Raw genomic sequence first — 25,286 nt, 5'->3', positions numbered from 1 at the left:
GCCTCAGATCCAGCATCTGCTTGCAGAGAGCCACAAAGCAGGTGAGTGATGGTCTTCTTTTTGTCAAGCAGCCTGCGTAGGTGGACTTAATGAGCTTTTTTTATTGGGCCTGCAGATCTGAAAGTGGTGTTAGACGTCTGTGAACTGGATCTATTGGGACCTCAGGATGTAGCGGGAAACGCAGACAAAACATCAAACTTCTCAGCCACAGTACATGTTAAATATTCTCTGGGCATGCTACTTAAAAGTTCTCAGTGATGCTGGATTTCTCAAAATATACCGATACTTCTCCACAGCATGCACTTCGGTTCTGGCTGGAGCAGGGTGTGGCAGGCTTTGCAATCTGTGACGCAGATGCAGCGTATTCAGAAACGGTAAAATGATGCTCACGCACGTTTCGATGTCTAACGAGCAGAGTTCCAACAAACTCTCCTGTTTTTAAAATATATTTCAGACTCTCCTGGAGTGGAAAGGTGTCTTGAAAGAATTCAGCAGTGAGGAGAAGGAAAGGTATTGTTAAACATGCAGTGCAGAGATGTTTGGAAAAAATAAATAAAATGTATTTAATATGAAGCTCAAAATGTGCCCGTCTCTTTAGGATTGTGGTGGTAAAACAGACGAAAGACGTTCTGCCTCCTCTAAAATCCTTCAGCCAGGGCAATGTTACGCTGGTAGATGTGGTCATGAGGTCAATTATGCCATCGTCGCAACACATCCTGTCTGCTAATGAAGTGGCTGTTTCCATAGAGACACACCTGCAAACAAGAGAAGAAGACGTATGGCCCAGCTGGACAGTAAGACATGTGCTATCAATATTTAAATCGGTTGCAGATTCATTTTTGGATGATCGGTTTATTGTTTTGGCACTAACCGAATGACATAAATAATTAAATATTTCCTGCAGGTTGGAGGTAAAGCATCCCTTAACTTGAAGAAATTACTCCTGGTGTTGGTGATGACTCTGCCAGGGACACCTGTAGTACGCTACGGTGAAGACATCGACCAAGCACAGGTGAAGTCCCGCCAGAAACTTTGAGTCTATAAATTATTAATTAAATTCACATTACCAAATAAATCTTTTCTGTCTCGCAGAATGCGTCTCTGGAAGTCGGCTCGTCAGATGGAGACACGAACAAATCATCAGACACCCATACAGTGAGCAATAAAGCCAGATGTCCCTCTCGAAATACTTTCAATATTTCCTTAGTCCATTCAAGTAATGTAAAGTTGAAGACACAAAGCTTTAGTTGGGTAGGTTTCTGTCTGACACTTCTCTCTACCATCCCTCCTGCAGGACAAGGAGAAGAGGCCTTTAGCTTCTGCTCTCTTCTCCACCCTCAGTCACTCAAGAGCCAGAGAAGAAGCTCTTCTGTTTGGCAGTTTCACTTTCCTCCCCTTCAATTCTTCCACCGACAACTCCTCCTCTTCCTCTAACTCCACTCTTCCCCCGATCCTGGCCTTCTTGCGCTCCTGGGGTTGTGTCCACTTCCTCATTCTGCTCAACGTCGGGCCTGAGCCTCACGCCCTGGATCCCGCCTGGGCCCCGAGCCTGCCCAAAGCTGGGGTCTTTGTGGCCAACACGGGAACGGTCCGCTTGGGGTCGACAACTCTGGACACATTGGAACTGCGGCCTCATGAAGCCGTCGTCATCAAACTGTTTGAGGCAGGAAGCTACTCGTAGAGCTCGTCAATTGTGAGGAGATATCTGGATTTGAGTTTTCCTCCCACATAACAAAAGTCTGACACAATTGTTTATTTTTAAAGGTGTGATGTGCTCGGGTCACTGGAAATAAAATGATGGTTCTGTGATCCATGTGGCATCATTTGTTGTGAGGATAGTGTGTCCGTGTTGGCCCTCTGGAGTCAGTCTATTGATGGGTAAATACAATGAGTGTTTTATTCATAGTAACATAACTCTAGTTACATATCGTGTAGAGAATCAGTTGACGTGGGGCTTTTAGACCGTATCTTATGTCTGTATACCGTAGTAAAGAAAACAATTATTCACATTTTCAGTGACTACATAGACTTTTGATAAGTCTGTTGGGATAAAATAAGATGTAAATAGACTACTATAGTTGTGTTTTTTTTTTTTTGTTTTTTTTTTTCAGTTTTGTGTAGAAATGGGGAAAATGTTTTACAACAATTAGTGATTTAACTTTTTAGATGTATCTTTTCAGTTTTAGACTTAATTGAAATAACTATGTGACATAGTTGCATTTGTGCTGGGGGGAAAAAAGGATGGTGTGCAAGAGGGATAAGGACTGTTTAAAGGGTACTACAATGACCTCAAGAGGTTAATTCTTCCCCATGTTTTAAAAACTGTCTTATACTTCAGAGAAACTTGAAATGTCAGGGTTTTTCTTAAAAAGTAATTGCGGCTTTTGTTATGAACAAACCCCGCTGCATTGGTGTTGCAATGAGTCAGCCAATTGTGTGAACTGCTGTTAAAACCACATTGTGAGCTACATTGTGAGCCACATCCTAATTACTCTAGTTTATGAATTCATGTACTCTCAAACCCTCGGGTGATCTTTTGTTGAGCAACTCAAATGTGGCAACCAAGCAAATTAAGTTTTGCTACTGCTTTGGTTTACTTATTGACTCAATCCTTTTTGACACACTATCACTGACATGTGGTTGCCTGAGGAGGAACCATTAGCAATGCACATCCACTTTTGGAAATGTGTACTCTCATTAACCACACAGTGGTGCTACAGCACCAGCCGCTGCTCTTCCAACTATAACTTTCACATGAGACTTTCAGGTCAGTGGTTAACTAAATCATGACCTGACTTTCTTTCATTCTGACAACTTTTACTTGATAGACTGGAACATGTCATCGCCATGTAACTAAATGAGGCTTCGTTTATAATTGTTTCATACAGTAAAATAATCTCTCCAAATGGCCACAGTCTTATGAAACAGAGCACTGCATGTCAAATAAATGTTTCCCTGTAGTCAATGTTGATGTTGGGGGCTATAACGAGACAAATGATTGTCTCAATTTAAACATCTTGTTTATCTTGTCTCTGCATCCATTTCATCTATCGTAAACGTGCACAGGCTTTGAAAAACTATACATGGGCCGAGAAAAAGAGCAGCAGGACAGTTAATTAAACATCATGAAATCAGCATAAACATTTCTCTTTGGAAACACAGACATCAGTTGTATGACTGTTTTTTTTTAATCTTATATTATTTTATTTCTCATGAAATCATGAAATGTGTACCATATAACAAACACTTTTCTTTTATGTATATTTTTTCATTCATTTTGATGGATGTACAACTTAAATATCCTCAAAGACCAAATGTGCAAGTGGTGCAACGTGTGTGTCTTACCTCGGGTCATGCATGGCTGTGTATTTGAAGACTATACAGCAAAAAGTTAATGTGCAACACAGCCTTAAAATAAAATATGAATGAACTCAAATTACCATGCCTGTTATCCCTAAATCTCTGCAATTCACTGCATAAACCAAACAGGAATGACATCATACACGGTGAAAAGGCATAAATACACGATATTTAAATGCATTTAAAGTCACAACAAAAAGCTAAATCTCACAGAGTTTACTATTCACAGACAAGCGTCATATGTAGTTTGGAAATCAATGAGAATATTAAGGAGGGAAGCAAATGTGCATGCAATAAAGTGAGATTATCAGCTGGACAGGAATAGGAATTAACCTTTTACTAACTGTCGTCCCTCTAACGCAGACTGGTCAATCACAGCACAGCTTTGGCCAGCTTGTTACATTTCCAAGTAAATACCAGTGGAGCAAACATTAACAAAGTGTGTTAGCACATCATTAATTAACGTTAACACTTCTAGGCTACGCTAGCAACTAACGGTATACTGAATGTATACACATACGCTTTTGATTTTTAATTGTTGTAACAGTGAGTTAAGACCTACCCGGCTTTGTAGAAGAAGCGTTGTTCCATAAGTTCATTGTCTTTTGACTCGATCCCCAGGTGAGGGCTGGTTCACTTTTACACTGATCTGTAGGCTTTAGCTTCCATCTTTATCTTTTTGAATCTGTTTTCAGCTGCTGAACCAGTTTGACATCCTGGATACATCCTTCAAACCCATATTGTAGACATTTTTGCTTTTCACTGAAATCTCTTTTTTCCGAGAATGAGATACACATTTATTCAGGGGGTGCAGTTAGTGACAGTGTGGGCTCCATGGTATCTCTGACAGCTTGACAGACTACCAACAGGTGGCGGGTTTTAGCGAAGGGTCAATTATTCTTAGCTTGGGACTAAAGTAGCCATCTAAACCCATTTAACTCAGCTCTCAGGTGTGGTTTGAAAAAAAAACAACCTTTTGTCTAGTTTTTTAGAAAGCAATCTGCTTTCTTGACAGAAGATTGGAGTTCAATTTAAAAAGTGTTTAGTTAAATCCATTTTAGGAGTGAGAGTAATTTGATTATTTCACTTTACATTTAAAACCATAATCAAGCCAACATTTGAATTTGTTCAATACTTTGGTTTATGACAAAATACCTGCACAACTGATAACATTCCTATCAATCCAAGCTGTACTTTGTGTTTTGTTCAAATGAGCTAATTTAAACAAGGAAACATGCTGAACTAAGATGTTGAACATGATACCTGCTAAACATCAACATGCATTTCGCTCAAAGCAACCTTTGTACCAAAGTGAAGCCTTAAAAGGACCGTGAGCATTGCTGTAGCCTTTTACTCTTGTGACATGACAGACTACTTCAGATTAAAGCCTGCTAATACATTCATATTTATATACCACCTGGCCTGGGAAACCAAATGACAACGTCTCCTCACTTGAATACAATACGTGTCTCTCTTTTGGATCACTCAACCTGTCACAGATGCGTTTTAATTGTGGTCAGGGGAAATGGATTAACACGTCATCCAGCGATGACTAGGAAATAAACCGCCATCTTCATGTTTAGTGCGACCTGCAGGACACGTCATAGATCTGTAGCTGTGATCCAACCATTAGTGGAGTTACCTGGCTGTGTTTTAAAGAAAAGGCTGAGAGAATACACTCATGTGTATTGTTTACCCATATAGCTTTTACCCAAGTGCACATATTCTGATTCTACAGTATATTATTCATAGGCATGATATGATTTGATGTGTTCCTTAGTGGTACGTTACAGTGCTGTTTGTTTTATGGCACAAGTCTTCCTGCAACTTTGAAACAGTTTCTATTAGTAATTGGAAGTTTAAGACCTTAAGCCTTAAAATGGTGAGTGCACGTATCCTGTATGCAAATGTTAAAATATCATTTCACAAATGTTTTGTCAGACATGGAATCCTCCTAGCTTCCAGTCACCCCCGGGTTCTGTTGGGTCACAGATGTATACTGGAGAACATGTTTGTCTGTGCAACGGTCATGTCTGGGGGGGTTGTGCTGCATGTGACTGTCAAGGGGCAAAGACAGAGCGCAGTGTGCCTTCGTCTTCACAGCTTTTCTGCTGAAGCGGCAGCTCAGCAGAGAGCAAAGGTGGTGGAACACAGACTTGCGGCAGATAATGAAGACCCAGGGATCCACGATGGGGTTCAGTGCGTAGAAGCGGAAGGCTGTCAGGTTCTCCGTGTCGCCACAAAATGGGCGAATGGCGTTGATAAAGCCTGCAATCTGAAGAAATAGACGCGTTAGACAGAGTTTACTGATCATAGATTACAAATGTAAATACCTGCAAAATACAAGAGAGTTGTGTCTGAAGACCTCAGTCTAGGTCTCAGGATACAGAGCACTGCTGGTTTTCTGTCCCAGATTAGATAGCCCTGCTAGTTTTCATTCTGGTTATCGGTCAATCATGTTGCAGCCTTGTTCTGGCGATGCAGAGCTCAACCCTTTACTTAGAGCAACTTTGGTGAACATAGGCTACATGCAGGGATCTGCTTCACATTCACTCCCTAGGAGCAACTCAGCATGCAGTCTTATCTGCAGTTTAGTCTCAACATTCTTGCTCTCTCTCCTCACCATCTGTGAGGGTGAGGAGAGGTCTTCGACTTCTTTAAATACCACCTCCTGTTTCCTTTAAAAAAAGATTTTCCTCCTTTCTGCATTGCTCCATTTGTGTTCTCTGCTTAGCTAAGATTTTGCTGGTGTGTTTCTCTAGTAAATGATCAATTTATGTTCCGAGGAATATTGTCTGGACAGTAGCTTTGACACTTTATGCTGGTCATTTTGGTGATTTATTACTAGGATTAGGAAGCTTACATGTAAGGTACTGAGTAAAATGGTATTTGGATATTACCAGACAAGATGAGCATAACTTCTTGGTGTTGTCACACTTAGAGCAGGTTTTCTTTGGTGTCTTGGGTTTTTACCGCTGCTATTACAAGATCACCAGGACATTACGTAATTACACAATGCCTTCAATTTTCAGAAATGTCCTGAAAACAGATGCAGAAAATGCTACATGACAAAACTACAACTGTCTTTGTCACCTCACTCCTCTTCTCAATCAACAATTCTCCATTTCCTCCATAAAATATCCAACAAACAGTGGCCTAGTTAAGGGCCTGTGCTGATTGAGTGCTTTTATGCATTGGACGTTAATGTTTCCCTGACGCTAGTGCCTGGACTAAAAACTAATAAGCTAGAGACAGAGTGAGAGGGCCCAGAGGGAGCAGAGGCCAAACCAGACTACCAGAGGGGCCAGCCATGATGACATGAGGGATATGTCTTCTCCACGCTTATTAACTGGCCAAACTCACACGGATGTGGTTGCTCACCAATTGAGATACACCCATGAGAATAAACAGAGCGGGAGAGAGGAAGAGGCTGACTGTGTGACTGCAAACCCAAAACAGCAGCAATCATTGTATGATGCTTCTGAGAAGATGTTGAGCTCAGAAGGCATAATAACTTAAAACCAACACCCTGGAACAAAGTCGTCAACTTAGATGTGTCAGAAATGGTACACATGTAACGGTCCAAAGTGGAACATTACCAGATGTTGCTTTTTTTAAGGAAGTATTGGAGGTTCTGCAAAATTTCATCAATTACACAACTGATGTAGTCAGGATTACTGGCAGATTCTCACTGATTGCATAGGCTTGATACATTGAGGAAAGAGTTTAGGTATTTATGGATTATATTAATACTCACACAGACACACACACCAAGTCAGGATTGATATGAACACAGTTTAAGACAGTTTGGCCTCAGTTCCCTTTCACAGGATAATGTTTGCTGGAGACCGACAAACATTTCACAATCAGACGGTCAGTCAGTTTTTCCTCCATCATCAGTTACTGCATTCATCTGATTAATGCTTGGCATTTAAATTGAAAATCACTCATGATAGAGTTATGTAAAAGTTATGTAAAAGTGTTTGTGTTAAGTTGTTAGTAACTAAAGCAGATCTATTTGCCAGGATGTCAGCACAATATAGGAGGCAGTGGATACAAATGTTTCAAAAGCCTCAGAAATAATAGTGAAATATATCCTTATTTGATCTTAACCTCTCTTACGACAAGAATCCCACCATTAATTGTCTTGGCACATGACCAACAAACAGACCTTATGCTGGCACCAATCTGTTATTTGAATTAATAGTTGAAGTAAAAATGAATCTTAGGCTTACTGGCATAAAACACATTAACAAACACGATGACAAATGCCTCTTGTGCTCAACGCGCAGCTATCGTACACATTGTTCATCATGCGGTGTTGCCAGAACATTTCAAACAGACATGCATCCTCAGACGCTCTGCCATCTTCCTTGCCCTCTCGCTCCACATGGCCACCCTCACCCTTGCTACCGTTGCTGCATGACACCCTGCCTCTTATGGTCCTCCCGACAAACCTGAAGCCCTGCAGGGAGGGCCACAAATCAAAAACTGTCCTCTCCAAGCACTGCAAGATGTGAGGGCCCAAAACTGATGAGATGTCAGGCTCTCCTTAAACAGGAGCATATTAATGTCTCAGTCTGTGGTTAAAGAGCAGCCCAGAAATGGTATACAGCTGCCGAGGATCAGGGTGATTATTTAGGAGAACAGAGAATCGTGTCGGTGCAGAAAGGAACATAACGTGAGCGTGCTCATAGACATATAAATCCAGCAAAAGCAAATACATTCACACATACTGTATACAGATGCATACAGTACATTTGCAGACAGCTGCATGTACACTGGATTTATACATGCGCAAACACATTCATCTATCACCACCATCCACTGATCTGCAATTTGTTGATGTTCTGATTACTGCAAATCTTCTAGCACCTGGACCCAGTTGGTGTAGGTACATCCTGCCAGAGACACATCATAAGATGCTATTTGGGGCTGATGATTGCTTTGTCTTTCTGGAAACAAGACCACGTAATGGATGTCTACACTCTACGACCCATTACTTTACATCTCATGATCCTGGAGGACTCTTCCCAACTCCTTCCTGATCGTGTTTCACTGCAGGATCATTAAACGGGCATGAGAGGAGACAGCGCAGAGATAACAGGCCTTTTAGAGCGGACTGTTTACAGCAGAGAGCCAGCAGGGAGAGAGATAAATGCTACTCGTCTTTAAAGGAGTAGTTCAACATTTTGGGAAACATGCTTGAGCCGTCCGAGAGTAAGATGAGAAGATTGATATCAATCTCATGTGTGATTTGTTTGTCTGCCTGGAGCCAGTGGAAACACGCTGTAAACACAACACTGACATATTATCTTTTATGTTAATTAATGGCAAACTTGTCGACTCTTTGCCAGCTAAATGTGTCCCTCTCACTTTAAACAAACATTACTGTCTCTTTGGTGTACCTATCAAGGAAAAATAGGTGATTACAGGGTTAGGGCATTCATAATGCATAACTTGTCTTCTAAAACTAAATCTATGTCCTTGGCTGGAGGAAATAGTTACAGCATGTAACTTGTCTTAAAACCACATAATGAGGTATTTACATTTCTGTTTTATGTGTGGGTTAAACAAACAAAATAGCATGTTAACTATTCAGCTTGAACGGTGGTGGGAGGCGTACTAACTGGGCTAAAAGTCGTAACAAGGCTTCACACATCCTGTAAAGCTATAATGCAACGTTTTCAGACAACTTGGAACTTGACATTTTCAAAAGAAAAAGTACAATGGACGCCACTCAAAGTCTGAATTTCTACTTGTAAACTCGGTGCAAATCCATCTACTCCGAATTCACGAAGAAGCCTTGTCTCACGTCACAACAACAACAAAGTGCACATTGTAGATGGTAAAACGCCAACTAAAAGGCAACATTAAGTATATTTGTCTGTATTTAATTAAAATACATAGTATCACATAGTAAAACCTGTTCTGCATGGAAATTGATAAAGTAATAAAAATATGTCACCAGTGTTATTAGGGAGCTGGTCACACTAAAAAATCTCTGTGCATAAGTCATTAAGTCATTAAAAAACCTAAAGATGCCCAGAAATGTGGAGACAACACTGCTGAGAGTTCAACAGTATGTGCATATGCCAAAGAAACATCATTTGTCACGGTCAGCCATGGTTCTTTGTTTGTTTGGCGTCGTGCACCTGGAGCGCTTGAAGGTCAGAAGTTGGAAATTCGGTTAGTTGTCTGGGACGCAGCATTGGTGTTTCTACACTGAAGGGGAATTTCCCTGATTCACAATCTACAGTTAGGAAGTTAGTGAGGAGGTGGCTTGTGTCATCTGAGATACAGAGAGGAAGAAAGAGTGGGTGTGCGCTGTCAAGAGCTTCAACATGTAATCAATTTGTCCATTATGTCAATGTCTCGTCAGGCTTTGTTTAGTTACTTTTACACCACAGAAAACAAATCTCTAACTTCCCACATTGTTTTTCAGTATTAAGCCATTCACCTAGGAAGCATTACAGGAGTCATATAAATGTAAATGTGTTCCGTTTCAGGAGCAGGAAAACGTCAAATCAAATGTTAATGAATGGCAGCAATGTAAGGCAGTAAAGTCAGCTTGTGTTTGTCTTCAGACAAGTTTCATCAGGGGAATAATGCTGTCTAAACATCCATTAGTGAGTTCCCTATTTAAGAAGTGCCCGAGGCTGCACCGAGTTACCTGGAGCCATTAGGCCTTTCACCGGCATTGTGTTAAATGGACTTCAGCGAGAAAACTATTCCAGAGAACAGGTGCCACTCTGACACTCAATCCAGTCAAATATCTGCAAGGAAAAGTGACCAAAGTGCAAGATAACAAAATGTTTTACGTGCACTCACACAGAGTTGCATTATGCCATAAATCATGCATGTTGTTCTATGCATCTTTCTCTTCCTCTGTTTGTGAAGACACTGTATAATAAATACAGCCTTTATGTCCACAGAAGCTATGTCACCATAATCTTTCTCCTAAATAATGTAAGAAGAAGACTTAAAAGCAAACATAAAGAGTCAGAGTGAGCTCTCTGATGAGTAAACTGTCACGCGTACACATCTGGGAAACTGTAGGAGTACTGCTTGACAACTGGCCACAACTGCTGACAAAAAAAAACAACTATGCAGCAACACGAAAGAGGAAGTGGAAGCAACTGTGAAAGCCCAACTAAACATTTGGCAAAGTGAAGTGAAAGATTTAGTGGGATGATTTTATATGTCAATACATGATAAGTGTAGGTTGGCAGTGTTGCAAAGCTGTGTCTCTGTTGCAACAGGCGAGAGACTCAAGAGGCGTTAAACGCAGTTCCTCTATGACAGAGACAAAGCTGCGAGAGCCGCATGCTGCCTACACTGTGCATACTAGATGTGACTTGTTGATGCCATGTATGCACTTTGTGATTAGTGGTAGATTATCTTCTGAGAGATGTTAATGCCAGGAAGTCATGTTCTTTGTGATGTAGTGAAAAAATACTGTTAAACTTGTTTCATTTCACGATTAGATAAAAAAAAATTTGCCAGCAGTTGAGCACAATACAAGCTTTATAAATTGTATCTTTTATTTTCATTGGCAACGATTCACTTGAAAACATTTGTCTGTTTTAAAACCTAAGTCCTATTTTATCCAAGTTTATTCATTATTGCTGAGTTCTGGGAAATGTACTCTAAAATTTGCTAAAAAATATGTAGCTCTTTGGGTCGAAACAAGGTAATTTCATGTGGTCTCAGAGGTGGAGTATTGCTAGAAAGTAAGACGGGCACTTTAACTGTGGCTCTGCTCGCTGTTTACTGTTCAGTTTCATTTCAAGATCATTTTCTTTGGCATTTCAGCAAAGCTAACTGAATACAGACTGTAGCAGGACAAATAATCAGCAGCACATTACGCGCAAAAAAGAATTCCAAATCTTGACACGCACTGCTGCCAGCCGGCTGTTGACTTTCCCAAGTTCATGTGTCACACACAGCCTGTAAGTGTTTTTATACATTTTAGATACATTTCATTTAACTAATATGAGTTGACATGACAGCACTATTACAACATTGTTTTTGGTTAAACACAGGAAGATTGCGCATTAAACTACTGACTTTGCTGTGTGCTGCAGTAATGCCAATGCTAAGTAACACCACCTGCTGCATACAGGTATAGATTTGAATATTACTAAACATATACATATAACACATTTTCTTTTCATTCTGCAGTCACTGTGCAACTTTGCATAATACATACTGTGTAATACAAATGTGCTTCCTCTTTATGCTGCTAATGTGAATTAAGGACAACCTCAAAGCACTTCGATAATGACAAGTATGTGGATACGTAAATGCTGATACATGCAAGTAAGCTGTTCTTGCATGCCGTTTTTGATCCGCAATTATGCTGGGAAAGCTTGTTTTTTTCCTAAATAATGATCTCTCTGTCAGGACAGTTGGTATCCAGCATTCCTCCCTGTCAACATCCAACTGTGAGATTTACCTACGGGTCTGCGGGAACCATACATCTGTGTGCTGGGTGGGTGTCTGCTTGGGCAACAGTAGAAAGGATGGATGCCTGGATTATGGCATTCATCAGTGCACATCCAACTTCCTACACAGACTAGTGGACTCATAAAATAGATTATAATATATAATACGTATATATAAATTAAAAGAGACTGTGCTTTATTTCCATGTCCTTTTAGGGACTGCCTATTGGTCAGACAGACCAGTTTTCTAAGACCCCCAATAGTTCAAAACTGGCCAATTTGTCCGACAGCACGCTATCCCCAAAAACAAGCGCTCATTGTTCCGAAGGCCCTTTGCTCCGAAAATACAAACCCTCCCTACAACAAGCACATGTCTAATTATTATGCAGAATGATCTCACATACAGCCGTCTCAGTTAACTTCAGATTTGATCTCACTGAACAAAAAGCTAGATCCCAGTAAAAAGTACGATAGAAATCCAAAAGAAAACTGTTTAATGCAAAAGATACATCCAGTTTCAATATACAAGTGTTCTTCACAATCGACAAATACTTTTTCTCTTTCTGAAAAATGATCTTTTCATCACCAAGCCTTCACCAATTGGTTTGTTTTTTCCCAAATTTTACTCAGCCTGCTTTCATTCACATCACTGAGCTACACATATAAACAAATATAAAGTCACAAGGGGGGCAGAGGTGAGTGGGGAGGGATTTTATTCCCATCAAATATATTTCATGTCAAGTTCACTGGAACTTAAAATCCCAAACCACCACTGGCTGCCTGGTTGCAATTATCTTGTTGAATTTGTTTTGTCCAAGTTGTCCAAGTGCGCATACGCTCTTTGAAGGGAGATGTCATTTTATGGGCGGCACAACAATCATTTTGGGAAGACGGCACAGAAGATAATGCCGACTGTTCCCAGAATTTAAAACAAAACTGACTCACTGATATATTGGATGACTGCACTGAAAACCCCAATAGCATCCATGCCTCCTTTCATCAGTGACTCCGTTACACTGAAAGATGTATTTGTTTGCAAGAAATCACAAGGGTGAATTCCTATGTTATGCGTTTTCTGTCTTGACATGAACTGAAACGCGTCCACCTCATGTCATCTTAATCGAGCTGATTCTCCAGTGTTTTTTAATATCCGGCTTGTATTACTGGTGGATATCCGCCATTTCACAAATTCACACGTCCCTCAGCACAACAACAGAAGATCATCACATTCTGTCTCACTTAGAGTTTATTTGATGTGAGGGTTTTGCATTTCACTGCTGCGGCTCAGCCAAGTTTTATTAGGCCATATGTCTCCCGAGACTGCAGGCAAGGTGGAGCACGAAACAAGATTCCTATTCTTCTTTGTGCACCAACATTTTCTGAAAGATGTAATTAATAAGTTAACACTGGGGGGGTTTCGGTTTGCCGGTTTCATTTCGGATCCGGTTTGCAGTTGACAACATACCTGGATTTTTTTTTCCAACATTAACAAATTTCTCATCAAACCCTTAATCTCTCCCCACTTTTTTTATTTGTAAAGACCAAAAAAAAAAAAAAACATATGAAAGTCAGCTTTCATTTAGTCAAACATCACTGATGGCAGATTAGATCAGCTGTTAACCATCAGCTAATTAACAATAATTAGGTTACAGCCAAAGATGGTTTGTGAGTGGAAGGACACATCACTCTATTGTAGCACTGGGCTGTGTCTTTTGTGGTTCAACAGGGACCAACAGGGAGGTGGCTCTTCTTTAGAGAAATGATCTAGCTGACCACCTCACGATAACCCCAACGCTCTGGTGATGAACCTACAGAGAATTATCAGCCAAACCTGCAGCTCCCCGCAGCTTTACAAGTAGTTAACCAAGCCATATATTTGTTGAAGCAAAACTCCTTTTACAGTGCGTCTGATCCTCCTGAAATATATCTCTGAAGTTGCCGTGTTAAATTTTAGTATGTTTACTTATATATTGGGTTTTCAAAAACATGAAAGGAGCTCAAAATAGATTTTAAAGTTTAGAACTGTTTTTAAAACTTGTTGATTAAAACTGTTTAATAAGTATACTGGGAAGAAACAAATATCAATAAATATAAGTCTCATATCAAATGACTCCAAAAGAGGTCCCAACCCTAAGGTTGAGAAACTCTACACTTGGGTGTGGAGCTCACTTCACGAGATGCTGTTTGAACAATGAAAGTGTAGATGGATGGACAAATAACTGGCTACACGTGGCATGGCAAGAACCTAAAAAGGCAAATATGGAGAACACTAATGTCTTTGTACATACGGTAAACGGCTGCATGTGAAAGATCTAAGAATTTCTGTATGTCTTGGTAACAACTTTGAGTATTTTAACCTTTCTGTCTGACTGACCTATTTAGAAAGATGCACGCAACCTACTTCAACAAACTACTACTTTGCACACAAGCGCATTAAAGGGATGTCCTCCCTTTGCTCTCTCAAAGACAAACACAAGACAGACACCATTGAGTAAACACTTAGCTGTGCCTTGCTTGCAAAGACAGAAAACTTTCATTGAAATTTCTGATGCACAAAAATCGAAAAAACAAGAGCAGATCTGCAGGAAAACACATTTCTAGTCTTCCTCAACTAGTGTCAGGTGAGCTCATCTGGGATGCTAATGACATGAAAAAAATCCTGGTTTTAAATGGTATACATATGCATTTAAACATACAATTAAAAAGAACATAAACAATGATGACGATGATGATGACAAATAGACCAAAAAAGAAGAAAGGAAGAATCTCGCGGATTGATGCTGCTCTTATTTTCACATGAGTAATGAGACAGAGTTTACGTACATTCATCCATCGTTATCTGATCTCAGTGTTCGCTCACCATTTTTACTCTGCAATATTGACAGCAATCATCAACTGCACAGCTACTCCCATACTCAGAGTGATAGCATGTGTCATATCAGAGTGAAAACTGGGAACTATAATCTTCCATCTTGAGCTTACAAACCAACGCAACTAATAACATTTGCGAAGATCAATACACTTTATTATTTGGTCAATGTAATACAAGGTTAGATGAGGGCACTAAAACTATTAGAAAAGTAGATCCTGCAGGGAAAAGTAGAATGTGTTCACGTGTTTCGTGCTCCAATAACAAATGAATATGTTGTTCCGACCTGGACCGACCACAGATCTTTATCAGGCACAGAAATCTTGAACAAACTCAACAAACAAGGACAATCAATGTGTCCACAGCTAATGGCAAGAATTAAAGGTAACGACACTGCCTTTAGTCAAACTAGATTGCACAGATGCAGACAGTGTAATGGAAATGTGTATTCTTGCACTGTTTATGAAGAAAGATCTTTCAGTGTTAATTGACTCATCGAGACATCCTGTAAAACACCACTGACCCCCCCACCCCCCCCACCCCACACACACACACTATTTCATTTGTCAATGCAATAGTTAAGCAGAACATCTGTTCATTTCTGGACCGCACAAATTATGAAAACATGTTTCCACACTGTTGCAAATTGCACATTTGTTGCCAACACTTCTTAGCTTTTGTTGAAAGATGTTTGTCAAAGTGTGAATGCACATCAAAGAAATATTTGGGGCCAGTTTTTCTATTTTCTACCATTTAATACGCCCAATATTGACAATGCAAATGATTGACAAACACACAATGGATTTATCAAGGGCACCGTATAACATTTTGTTAACAATGATCTATTTTTCTATCAAGGACATGTTATTTAAAGGGGTATTGAGAGTTAAGCAGTACGAAGGAACAATAGCATTTGAGGGTATTTTCTTGCTCTATATCCCGCTTTTCGTACCACAGTGATGGAAATATGTGGTAAGCAGTCTGACTAGAAGTAGACTGAGATCATTCAAGGGACAGGGAGCTAGGAGGCATTATGCATGAACACACGAAGCCCCAAGCAGGATATGGTTCACATTTGCGGTACGAGTATTCATTTTAACATTGTGTTGAGTAAAGTTGTGCTGTAAACAGTAAAGCTGGGACACATTAGGGCTACACTCACTGTTTTCACTTCTTGAGAAAAATATGACAACTCACGCATTAACACAATACAAGTCGGTGGAGTGAACAAGACTGCAAATATCAACACTTTAAAGTGCTTTTAATCAATATTTTCATATTAACCATAAAATCACATGACTAATTTTATGTGAAAGGAGTCGCTCGCAGTGACAAACCAACAGCGAATTATCACCCGACTCTGCTTTTCCCCCGACCTCAACAAAGCATATTAGCGCACCTACTGTTCTGTTTTCTATCTCCGATCTCCTCTCCTCATCTGTCTCTTTTCATCATCCTGTGCCTCAGCCATTACAAATCCCTTCAGCACCTGCTCACACCTCTCATTGTCCGACTGAAGCCTAAGGCCGTGCTCTTCAGCAACCACACACACTTTGACACATTAAAGGGGTTCAACCTAATTACCTCTGAGATCTTTATTATATTTGTTGTCCACTTTCTCCTGTGTGGCTCAAACCGAGTAAATCGTGACAACAAACAAAGCAGGATAAAATATACAGGGCGGGATTAGCAAGCCTGCAGCTTTGTGGCTACTCTAATAGGAGCAAATGTGTGCTCGTATATGAAGTGTGCGTAAGTTGTGCACATGTTGAATGGAGGTTTAAGCGTACATCCGCTAAGAAAGGGAATCCTCATTGTTTAGCCCACAGAAGGCAGCTGCTGAATGCAGAGCATCATCTGTCATTATAGAATAGCTCACAATGAGATGTACAGTATCTCCCAGCAGCACCTCAAGCACAGAGCTGTCTCTCATCTTGACTCTGTCACAGCATGCGTGTCTCTACATCTCTCACTGTGCCATTTCCATGTCTCAAAATAATGCAGCGGTCATTAGTACACCACGCTGCTAACACAAATAGTTCAACCATTATTTCCACATGTGCTGTTGCACAAGCAGACTCATAAGAGACCACCTCTGTCAAGCATTACAGGGATTTCCGCTTTGAGTCATCTTGAATGAGTCTCGATTAGGGGACTTCGGCTCTTGGCCCACACTGATGATTGACTGAATCTGGATCCAGTTTGGATTTTGGGAGTCAATAGGATGTAATCCTACATATTTCCAAGGGCATTCCAGTCTGGGCCATGACTGGGCCTGTCGAGGGATTTTAGAGCTCCTGGCTGTTTTGAAACTTTCCAAGATAGATTTAGCTGTATGCTTACTACGGGCATATAAACTGAAGCATTTATCCAATGTTTTAGTTGTTTTAAAGCAGACTCTCATATAGAATTAGTTTGTATCTGACTCCGTTAACTGGTTTCTCAATCCTTCTTCAGTCTCAGGGTCCTTTAAAAAGGTGAACACGTGTTTTTTTGAGTCTTCAAACTGAATATTTTGCTTCATACTGTTTTTTTCTTTTTTCTTCTGCCTTGTCTGCCAGACAACCAAGATTTATGAGGTGCCGCACCGATTCCTGAAGGCATGATGTCCTGGGACTGTATATGTGTCAGAGCAGCTGTTGACCGTCCTGAAAATCAGCCCTCGTGCACAGTTTGCTCAGAGCTATGGGAAGTGGTTTGGCATTTCCATTTTTCCTTTTCCAAATCCCAGAACCTACTGTGATCTTGTGAACCCCCAAGAGTTATTTTTCCTTTGTAGTTCAATCTTTATTTGGTGACCACAGGGGTGAGAAAAAAGGATTGGGAGCAAGAGGGACAACATGCAATGAAATTCTCAGATTGATGTTAAAGTCATTCGTGCACTTAACCCAGTGGCAAGTACTAATTAATAAAATCAAAACCAGTCCATGCATGCACACATGGTGACGCAATACATGGTCATGCTGAGGGTATTAAGGCTCTTCGACTGATCTACAGGTGGGGAAACTTGCCAGCAAATGTAGAATTCTGCCAACAAAGGCATGATATGAAGAGGACTAATGGCCAAAACTGTGTTTTGTGAGGTCACAGTGACCTTTGACCCTCAATCAATTTACCCATGATAATAATAATAATAATGTAAACCTTCAATTCTTCATTCTGTTTCCAACTTCCTGACCTCTAGTCTACCATTTAGCACGTATTGTCACTCTACTGATCACAGCATCGAGTCTTTTCTGAACACTTAGTTTAAATCATCTCATTACAGCTGATATATTGATACTTAGAATACTTTCAACAGCGCAGTGAGGTACAATTGAGTTAATGGATCTTTGTTGCACTGCAACAATTCGAAAAGAGTCTGCTGACTAAGACACGGCAGCTACACTAATGGAAACCTTTTATCATTAAGTCAAAGCATTGAAATCAATCCCACAGTGCTGCACTGGATTAAAGTTGCTATGTAACCTAAAACCTAACCTGCCCTGGGGTTATTTATAAATATATGTTTTTCCAGTCTGAACTATTGATTCACATGATAAAGGGTGACATTTTGAACTAAAACTAAAAATAGTTAATGGCACCTTATCTGCTTCTGCCGTCTACTGCAAATTGCACAGTGAGGTTTAAATTAGTGGGAAGTGATATGTGACATAAGGCCAGGGCTGTGGACTGACAAGCCTGGGAAGCTGGTGTGATTCAGGTAACAGTGAACAGGACAAACATTCACAGCCAACAGAGAACTCTTAGGAATGACATCAGCCCACCACACCACCTCCAAAAAAAGAACTAGCTTTTTCTGAGAAACTCCCACACATCTGATCATCACAACTCCCTGATCACACTCACATGTTATCTTTTGCCTCCTGAATAATAAATACCCTTGCTGGTCCTCATCGTTTTTTGTCAAACTCAGCAAATACAACATTTCGCAACTTGATCTGTGAATGCAAAGTCTGCAACATTATTCAGTTCTCTGATTCTATCATATTTCACCTCCTCTGCTTACATTGAGAAAAGGAAGCATTCATTTTCAAGTATCTGTTTTCCATCTCACCCACATCTACCAGCGTGCAGGCTGATGAGGGCAAAGCGCAGACAGAGCCCATTCTTCAGAGCTTGAAATCATCCTCCAATGTATATTCAGTTACACAAGAAAAGAGAGAGAGCTTATATACTTGGGTATGTGAAGGAACAAACTTCTGAGCTGTGTCAGTACTGAGAGTAGTAAGTATGCATATTACTATATTTGCATTGCAATAAACTTCTCGCAAACATCTGATGTGCTTCAGGCAAACTAACTGGTATTAATCATGAAGCTGCATCTGTCTGGAAACATGTCAAGTCTGCTGATCATAACCACCGTCACAGTTGTTTCAGTTACAACCACAAGATGTACATGCACAAGCGCAAACAAGCACACAAACACAGACACACAGGTCTGCTGACATGACGCATGAATCACTAATTACTTAATAACAGGGTATTGACTGATCATGCTCGTGACTCCAGATTTTTTGATAGAGACGTTTGACTTGGGAATATTGATGAGTAAATCTAAAAATTGTGTTGTAAAGTAATCAAATCTATTTAGAGAACAGTGGAACAATGTTTAACAATTGAGGAAACACAGGTCTTGGTGAACACGTACACTTTGAAAGTGGTGAAGTTATGGTTTCAGTTTCCTGAAGCCTGACTCAAAGTGTTGACAAGTATGTATCGTCATCACGTGCTAATACCCCAGGGCCTCCTCTTCTCACAACTCTGGGTGAATGCCACTGCACCGACCGTGGGTTACAACAAACCACCCAGATGCAGACAATGAGTAGTAGGTGAACACTTATTACGGCTTCCTGTAAACTACCCGATCATCAGACCACCGCCGTTAACAGGGCTAACATCAAAGCCGGCATACCTATATAATAAACCCACATTAATCACATCCTCCAGCTGGTTTTTATCTCCCAAAAACTTGACTTTCCTCAGTACCTCTGACTAATGCTCATGGGCACAGACAGACGGGAGGCTGGTTAACCTCGGACTCCTCCCAGAGGAGCTTTGTCCGGTGGGAAAGGCAAGGCCCAGACCAGTCCTCCAGGGTTGTCAGGTTTTGCACACTCCTCTCTAACAGAGACAGATATGGAGCCAAGTAGACACACATGCCTTGTGTGGCGAAGGCTGCACTCCCAGGCACACCTTATATTAGCGGGGCCAGCCAGCAGAGCAAAGCCCAATCGCTTGGGAGACACCAACAGGGCATGCAAACACATACCACTGCAACAAAAGAATTAACGGTCGCCATTCCTGCTGAGCTTTCTATGTACAGAATGATTACAGAATGAGGGGAAGGAATTCTTTTTAGGAGAAACTATTTATGCTGGAAACCCTTTACTGGCAGTGTTCAGATGTACATCCAGCTTTTCAGGGAAAAGCATTGATGATAACAATAACGAAAACTCCCTTTCTCTGTTTCCGTTTCAATTCAAGCTCTCCCTCTTTTTTTTCGCGGAGGAGTTTTGGTTCATGTTTCAACAACTGCATAAATGATACATCAAGGTTTCAGCTCTTTCTTCCTTTTTCAACTGTAAAATGAGATATCATGATTCAGAGATACAAACCTGCCATAAATGCTGAGGACGAAGCACAACGTGTGTTCTGAGTGAGAGGGAGTGGGACACACAAACGCACACTGAGGGAAGGTAAAAATGAAAACTCACGGTGAGTGGCAGCGAGCAGACCACAAAGATGACAGTGATGAGCGCCAGCAGCACCAGGTGGTCCATCTCCTTTTCCCCCTGTATGAACCAGGCCAGGCTCAGCCTCCTCCTCCCCGTCGACCCAACCGAGCCGCGCCGCATCATCTGGTTCCGTTGCATCTGGCGCAGGCTGACAATCACTGAACCGTTGCACACAAACACAGCAAAGATCAGCAGCGCCATGACGGAGGAGTAGGACAGAGAGAAGGCCAGCACCAAGTTGGCCTGTTCATCCCCTGTTGCATCCATGTCGATGAAGCACCACGTGCCGGGACAGTACTGTCTGAATTTGCCGTAGCCGCAGTATGGCAGCAGACAGAAGCCCAAAGAAAAGAGGTAAATAAAGAAAAGCGTGAATTTGGCAAACCTGCGGCGGATGTGTACAGAGTAAAAGTAAGGGTGGCTGATGGCCAGGCAGCGCTCCACGGCCATGGCACACAGGATGAGCGTGGGCGCCAGGCCGAAAAAACTCATTGCAAAGCCAAAGTGCTTGCACAGGCCCTCACCGCCCAGACTTATCAGGGACATGTTGCAGGCGTAGCAGATGAACACAGGTGGGCTGAGGAGGCAGGTGCCCAGCAGGTCGGTGAGGGCCAGGCCGGTCACCAGGATGCAGAAGACAGAAGACCTGGAGCGATGCTCCTTCCGGTGCACCCCGAGGATGAAGAGAGCCAGCAGGTTTCCCACCACGCCAGCCAAAAACATGATGATGCTTGTCGCTGGCTTGCCATCTTCATTCACGATGAGACTGTCATTGCACGTGATATTGTTACACAATTCGTTTGAAACCATGCTTTTGTTCATGTTTAACTCACACCAGAGAAATATGCCTGCTCAGTGTGGAATAAATAAGGAATTCCCAAGCAACAAATGGAGATCCTGACCTCTTGACACCATCATTTGGCAACACTGAAGGCAGGTGTGTGTGGTAAGTCCCATAATGATGCGTTGACTAAAGACGTCTGTCTCTCTCTTTTATTGCAGAGATTTTTGGAATCTTTCTGTGAAACAAATAACACAAGAAAAAAAAGTTGCTTAGTGCTTTCTTTCATTCCCCCATCATGTTAACATGTTAACAATGATCTTATCATAGTTTTAGTGACAAATAATCACTTACCTTTCATTGGCTCTGCCTGAGAGAAGAAATACTGAAACATTTAAAAGTAACCAGCCTGCTCCTCCTCCATCTTCTTCTTCTGCAGATTCAGGCTCCTACTTTGTAAAATATTTAACGGATACGGAGTTCAAAACTGCCGCTGCCGGTAACGTGTCGGCAGTTCTGAACTCACAGGGGAGAGAGAAACACTGAGAAAGAGCCGCTTTTCTCCGCTTACTTTCTGCGTCTGTCTCTCTTGCCGCACCTCCCAGTCTCTTTCGGATCGATGTTAAAGTCCCACCCACTGTGCTGCTGCAGCCAAAGACGCTGACAGACATTATTCAAAAGACCATTTAGATTAAATAAAGGCGAACATCTTAAAGAATTCACTTGTTTATGCTGGCTATTAATCAGCATGAACTGTTTGTGGAGTTATTTTCTTCCTTGTTTCAAGGTATCGTGCATGTTTGTGTCCAGAAATAGAAGCAGATGCATTACATGAGCACTCTGAATAGCCAAAATCAAAAACATTTTCCCCTCAAGTTTAGATAAAACCCAAATATATAACTTTAAAAGTGAACTATCAGTGACTTGTATTGTAGTATAGGCTAAATAAATAACAAAACACAGACACCAACACACTGAAAGGGTTCATTTTCAGGAACACTTAGTATTGTCAGTATTGGCTTGTTTCACAAGAAGAGCTTAGAAAAAAAATGTCATCCAATTAGTCTTTTGTACAAGTATTTGGTTTGGCAGTGTTTTCTTGGTTTAAGTGGCTGTTTTGAATAGCCTTATTATCTATAGTTTACATTTCATGCAGCCTTTGGTGCAACTCAACCGAGAAAGGGAGAACCATGTGCTTCAGCTGAATCTACAAAAAGTTTGCCCAGCTTGTTTGTGCTGGTTCATTCTTCATTTCTAGATCCTTTACCTGCTTGTGGACACAGCCTGAGTGAGATACCTGAATGAAGAGGGACATCTTCCAAAAGTGTGAACGGGTAGACTTTGATATAGCCCTCAGGGTTACAAATATGCTGTGAAATATTTGAGCAACTTGAGCGCTTGACAAAAGTGCCTATATACATATACATAGCATAAAACATGCAACAACCAGGATGCTTTTGGGGAAAGATGTATTTGGATCATTTAGTAAATAAACATAGAGATTCAACAAAATAAAATATTTCTTATTTAGTAAACATATTAAACATTTGACCCTACCTAGACGTGCAGTGATCTTATCAAACAGATATAGCTACATAGTACACAAATGAAAGTACTCAGAATGCAGATTAACTAGATGTTATATCATCATGAAAATTGTAAGCAGAAATATGGTAATTTGAAGTGCTTTATATTGTTTTTTTTATATTCAACAGATCATCATATATCCTGGAGGAAGTTTTAAAGCAAAACATTTTTTTCCTTCTTAAATGTAGTGGAGTAAAAGTATAAAGGGGCAATATTAAATGGAAATACTCACATAATTAATTTACTTTATTCTTCTCCATCACCGCAGGGACAGGAAGGCTCCATTCTTTGCTGTGTAATTTTGCAAATTAAAATGCTTGGTCCCATGGGAGAGTGACCTCATTCATTTGTCCAAACACGGTAGATGTTAAAGCTTGTTTCAATTGATCTGATTGATCGATGGGAAACGCTGCAGTTACAGCCTGCAGTTGCTTTACAGGTTTGTCTGGATGTTGATAGTGTTTGACTTACATATTGGTCATTGTGTTTAACGCTGATGCAGTCCACAGCCACGATGCACCTGTGCAGGTGCTTTCACTTACCCTACCTGATTAGCCCTCTTCTCTGGACTTTATCAGTGGGAGCAGGATGTGCCTGATATCCCTCACACACTGCTTTGCTTCACCAGCTACAACTTTCAACTTTGAAAGCATCGTTATAATTCTTCACATCTTTATCATTCTTATTGGTACATTGGTTTTAATATTCCACGTGATTTTTTTTTTAGCACTGTATCTCCAAACTTGAGCAGAGGTCTAATTTAGATTGGAGAAGTGGAAACGCCTGTGCGTGCGTGCAGGGCCTTCCAAGACAGCAAAACTCAATCATCTGTAGGTAGAATTGTTCGAAAATAGAATAACAGATCAACAGCTACTGCCAACCGCTGTGATATTATGTTGGTTGATGGATATAAAATGGCACATAATGAACACATCACCATTTCCACAGACGCAGGAGGCAATAATGAAAGTCCCGAGGAGCCATGCTGCTCTCCTTAATGGTTTATTTTCATGACACTTAAAATAAGATGTAGCAACAATAAAATGAACACAATCAAGAAAATAGACTGCATAGTAATTACATTTTATTGCTCAGTTTCTACTCTCAGTAATCTTGCTTCCTGTTGCTGTTATTGACAGAACATAATGATATCAGCATAGTGCCAATGCTCTCTTCTGGTTGGAGTAATGGAGATCAAGTTTCTCCGCGTTTTACACTCCGTAAATGAACATGTTGAGTTGCATTGCTGGTAGTAGGTGGTAGCTTGCTGGAAGGGGCCACTGTGATATTGTCAAACAAAGACATGCAGATATTTGTTTTTATCTCCAACTACCACAAGGCACCTAAAAGGCGTGGATTGCACACGGGGTGTTTATAGTTGCACTGCTGATAAAACAAACCAGGCTGCCATCTTTGAATAAACAGCAGACAGCCGTGCTCACAACAGACGCAGACATACTTGCATGGTTTCCCCAAACCGGTTTGTGAACAGTGCCGACCAAGACACCAACATCATAACTATTTGGTCATTTTACACAAGTTCTCATCCTGATAAGCAGTTTACAATGAGTGCAGCCAAGCATCAATGTACAATAGGAGCTGCTGGTGTTTGGTTACATGTGTTTGTTGTTAATTAAAAGTGTGAATAGGTGTGGTGACTCAAATGTGCAGTGAAGATGAATGGATGATGGACAGAAGGCTGAGTGAATAGACAAATAGATAATGGATGGAGGACTGGATGGTTTGATAGTTGGATGGATGAATAGATAGCTGGATGATGTATGGATGGATGATTGTTAAATGAGTGGATGGATGATGGACAAATGTATGAAAAAATGAATGGATGAATATATAGATGGGTGGTAGGATGGACAAAGCAATACACAGAGGGATAATCAGTGGCTGGGTGGATGGAGAAAGGGATGGATAGAGAGATGGATGAATGGGTCAAAACAGGACACTAACTTTCTGTTCCAGCTAATTTGGACCTGTTCTCACAAAGAAGGAAAAGGCAAGTCACTCAATATAAACTATAAAATACTTTTATCACACATTAACCACACATGTAATTACATGATGTGCCTTCATCCAAGCATTCAGGACACATTACATAATATTGAAAACACTTAGGTCTGTCTGCACACTGTCCTGGAAGACAGTTTAGAAAATGCAAACTGAAGATGAAATCTGTTCATTGTATTGTCCTGTTTTTGCTTACCGGTGACCGCCAGCGTATGTAGTTACACTAACGACTCACGATACTCACTAGGTTAGCTGTGGAATCAAATAGTATAAAAAATCCTGTATAGAAAGTGCAGAAGTATGACATGCAGTGACTAGTGTTTGTGTCTGTGCGTGTTCTGCCTGGAACTGTCTCACCATAAGATGCTTGGTCTGGTAAGCATCATTTCCTCCTCCAATTGAATCACAGAGAAAAAAAAACCGTGCTCCTTTCCAAATTAATGAGGTGTTGCATGCATGTCGACCTCTGCGTCACGAGGGCT

The 25,286-nt window shown here is 40.8% G+C and overlaps 2 protein-coding genes across 2 annotated transcripts in view; one reads left to right on the top strand and one right to left on the bottom strand.

Annotated features, from left to right (window-relative positions):
* LOC116391006 (4F2 cell-surface antigen heavy chain) overlaps window positions 1–2,102 on the top strand; it is a 3,819-nt gene extending 1,717 nt beyond the window's left edge. Inside the window, exons 3-10 of the mRNA XM_031861201.1 lie at window positions 1–41; window positions 116–210; window positions 297–374; window positions 455–510; window positions 599–794; window positions 905–1,012; window positions 1,093–1,155; window positions 1,295–2,102. The exon at window positions 1–41 is cut by the window's left edge and continues 124 nt beyond it. Coding sequence (XP_031717061.1) covers window positions 1–41; window positions 116–210; window positions 297–374; window positions 455–510; window positions 599–794; window positions 905–1,012; window positions 1,093–1,155; window positions 1,295–1,681 — 1,024 coding nt within the window. The 3' untranslated portion in view covers window positions 1,682–2,102. The remainder of the gene's footprint in view (window positions 42–115; window positions 211–296; window positions 375–454; window positions 511–598; window positions 795–904; window positions 1,013–1,092; window positions 1,156–1,294) is intronic.
* Window positions 2,103–4,195: 2,093 nt separating this feature from the next.
* On the bottom strand, window positions 4,196–21,723 carry ptgir (prostaglandin I2 receptor). The gene is given in 4 exon segments (XM_031861166.1): window positions 4,196–5,400; window positions 5,402–5,635; window positions 20,394–21,433; window positions 21,550–21,723. Coding segments are annotated over 3 exon segments (1,131 nt in total). The 5' UTR covers window positions 21,237–21,433; window positions 21,550–21,723; the 3' UTR covers window positions 4,196–5,346.
* Between the last annotated feature and the right edge of the window lie 3,563 nt (window positions 21,724–25,286).

This window comes from Anarrhichthys ocellatus, unplaced genomic scaffold, assembly GCF_004355925.1.
Source record: "Anarrhichthys ocellatus isolate YVR2014 unplaced genomic scaffold, GSC_Weel_1.0 scaffold24, whole genome shotgun sequence".
NCBI classification, from domain to species: Eukaryota; Metazoa; Chordata; class Actinopteri; order Perciformes; family Anarhichadidae; genus Anarrhichthys; species Anarrhichthys ocellatus.
The sequence above is the reverse complement of the archived record's forward strand: the minus strand, read 5'-3'. Positions and strand labels throughout refer to the sequence as shown.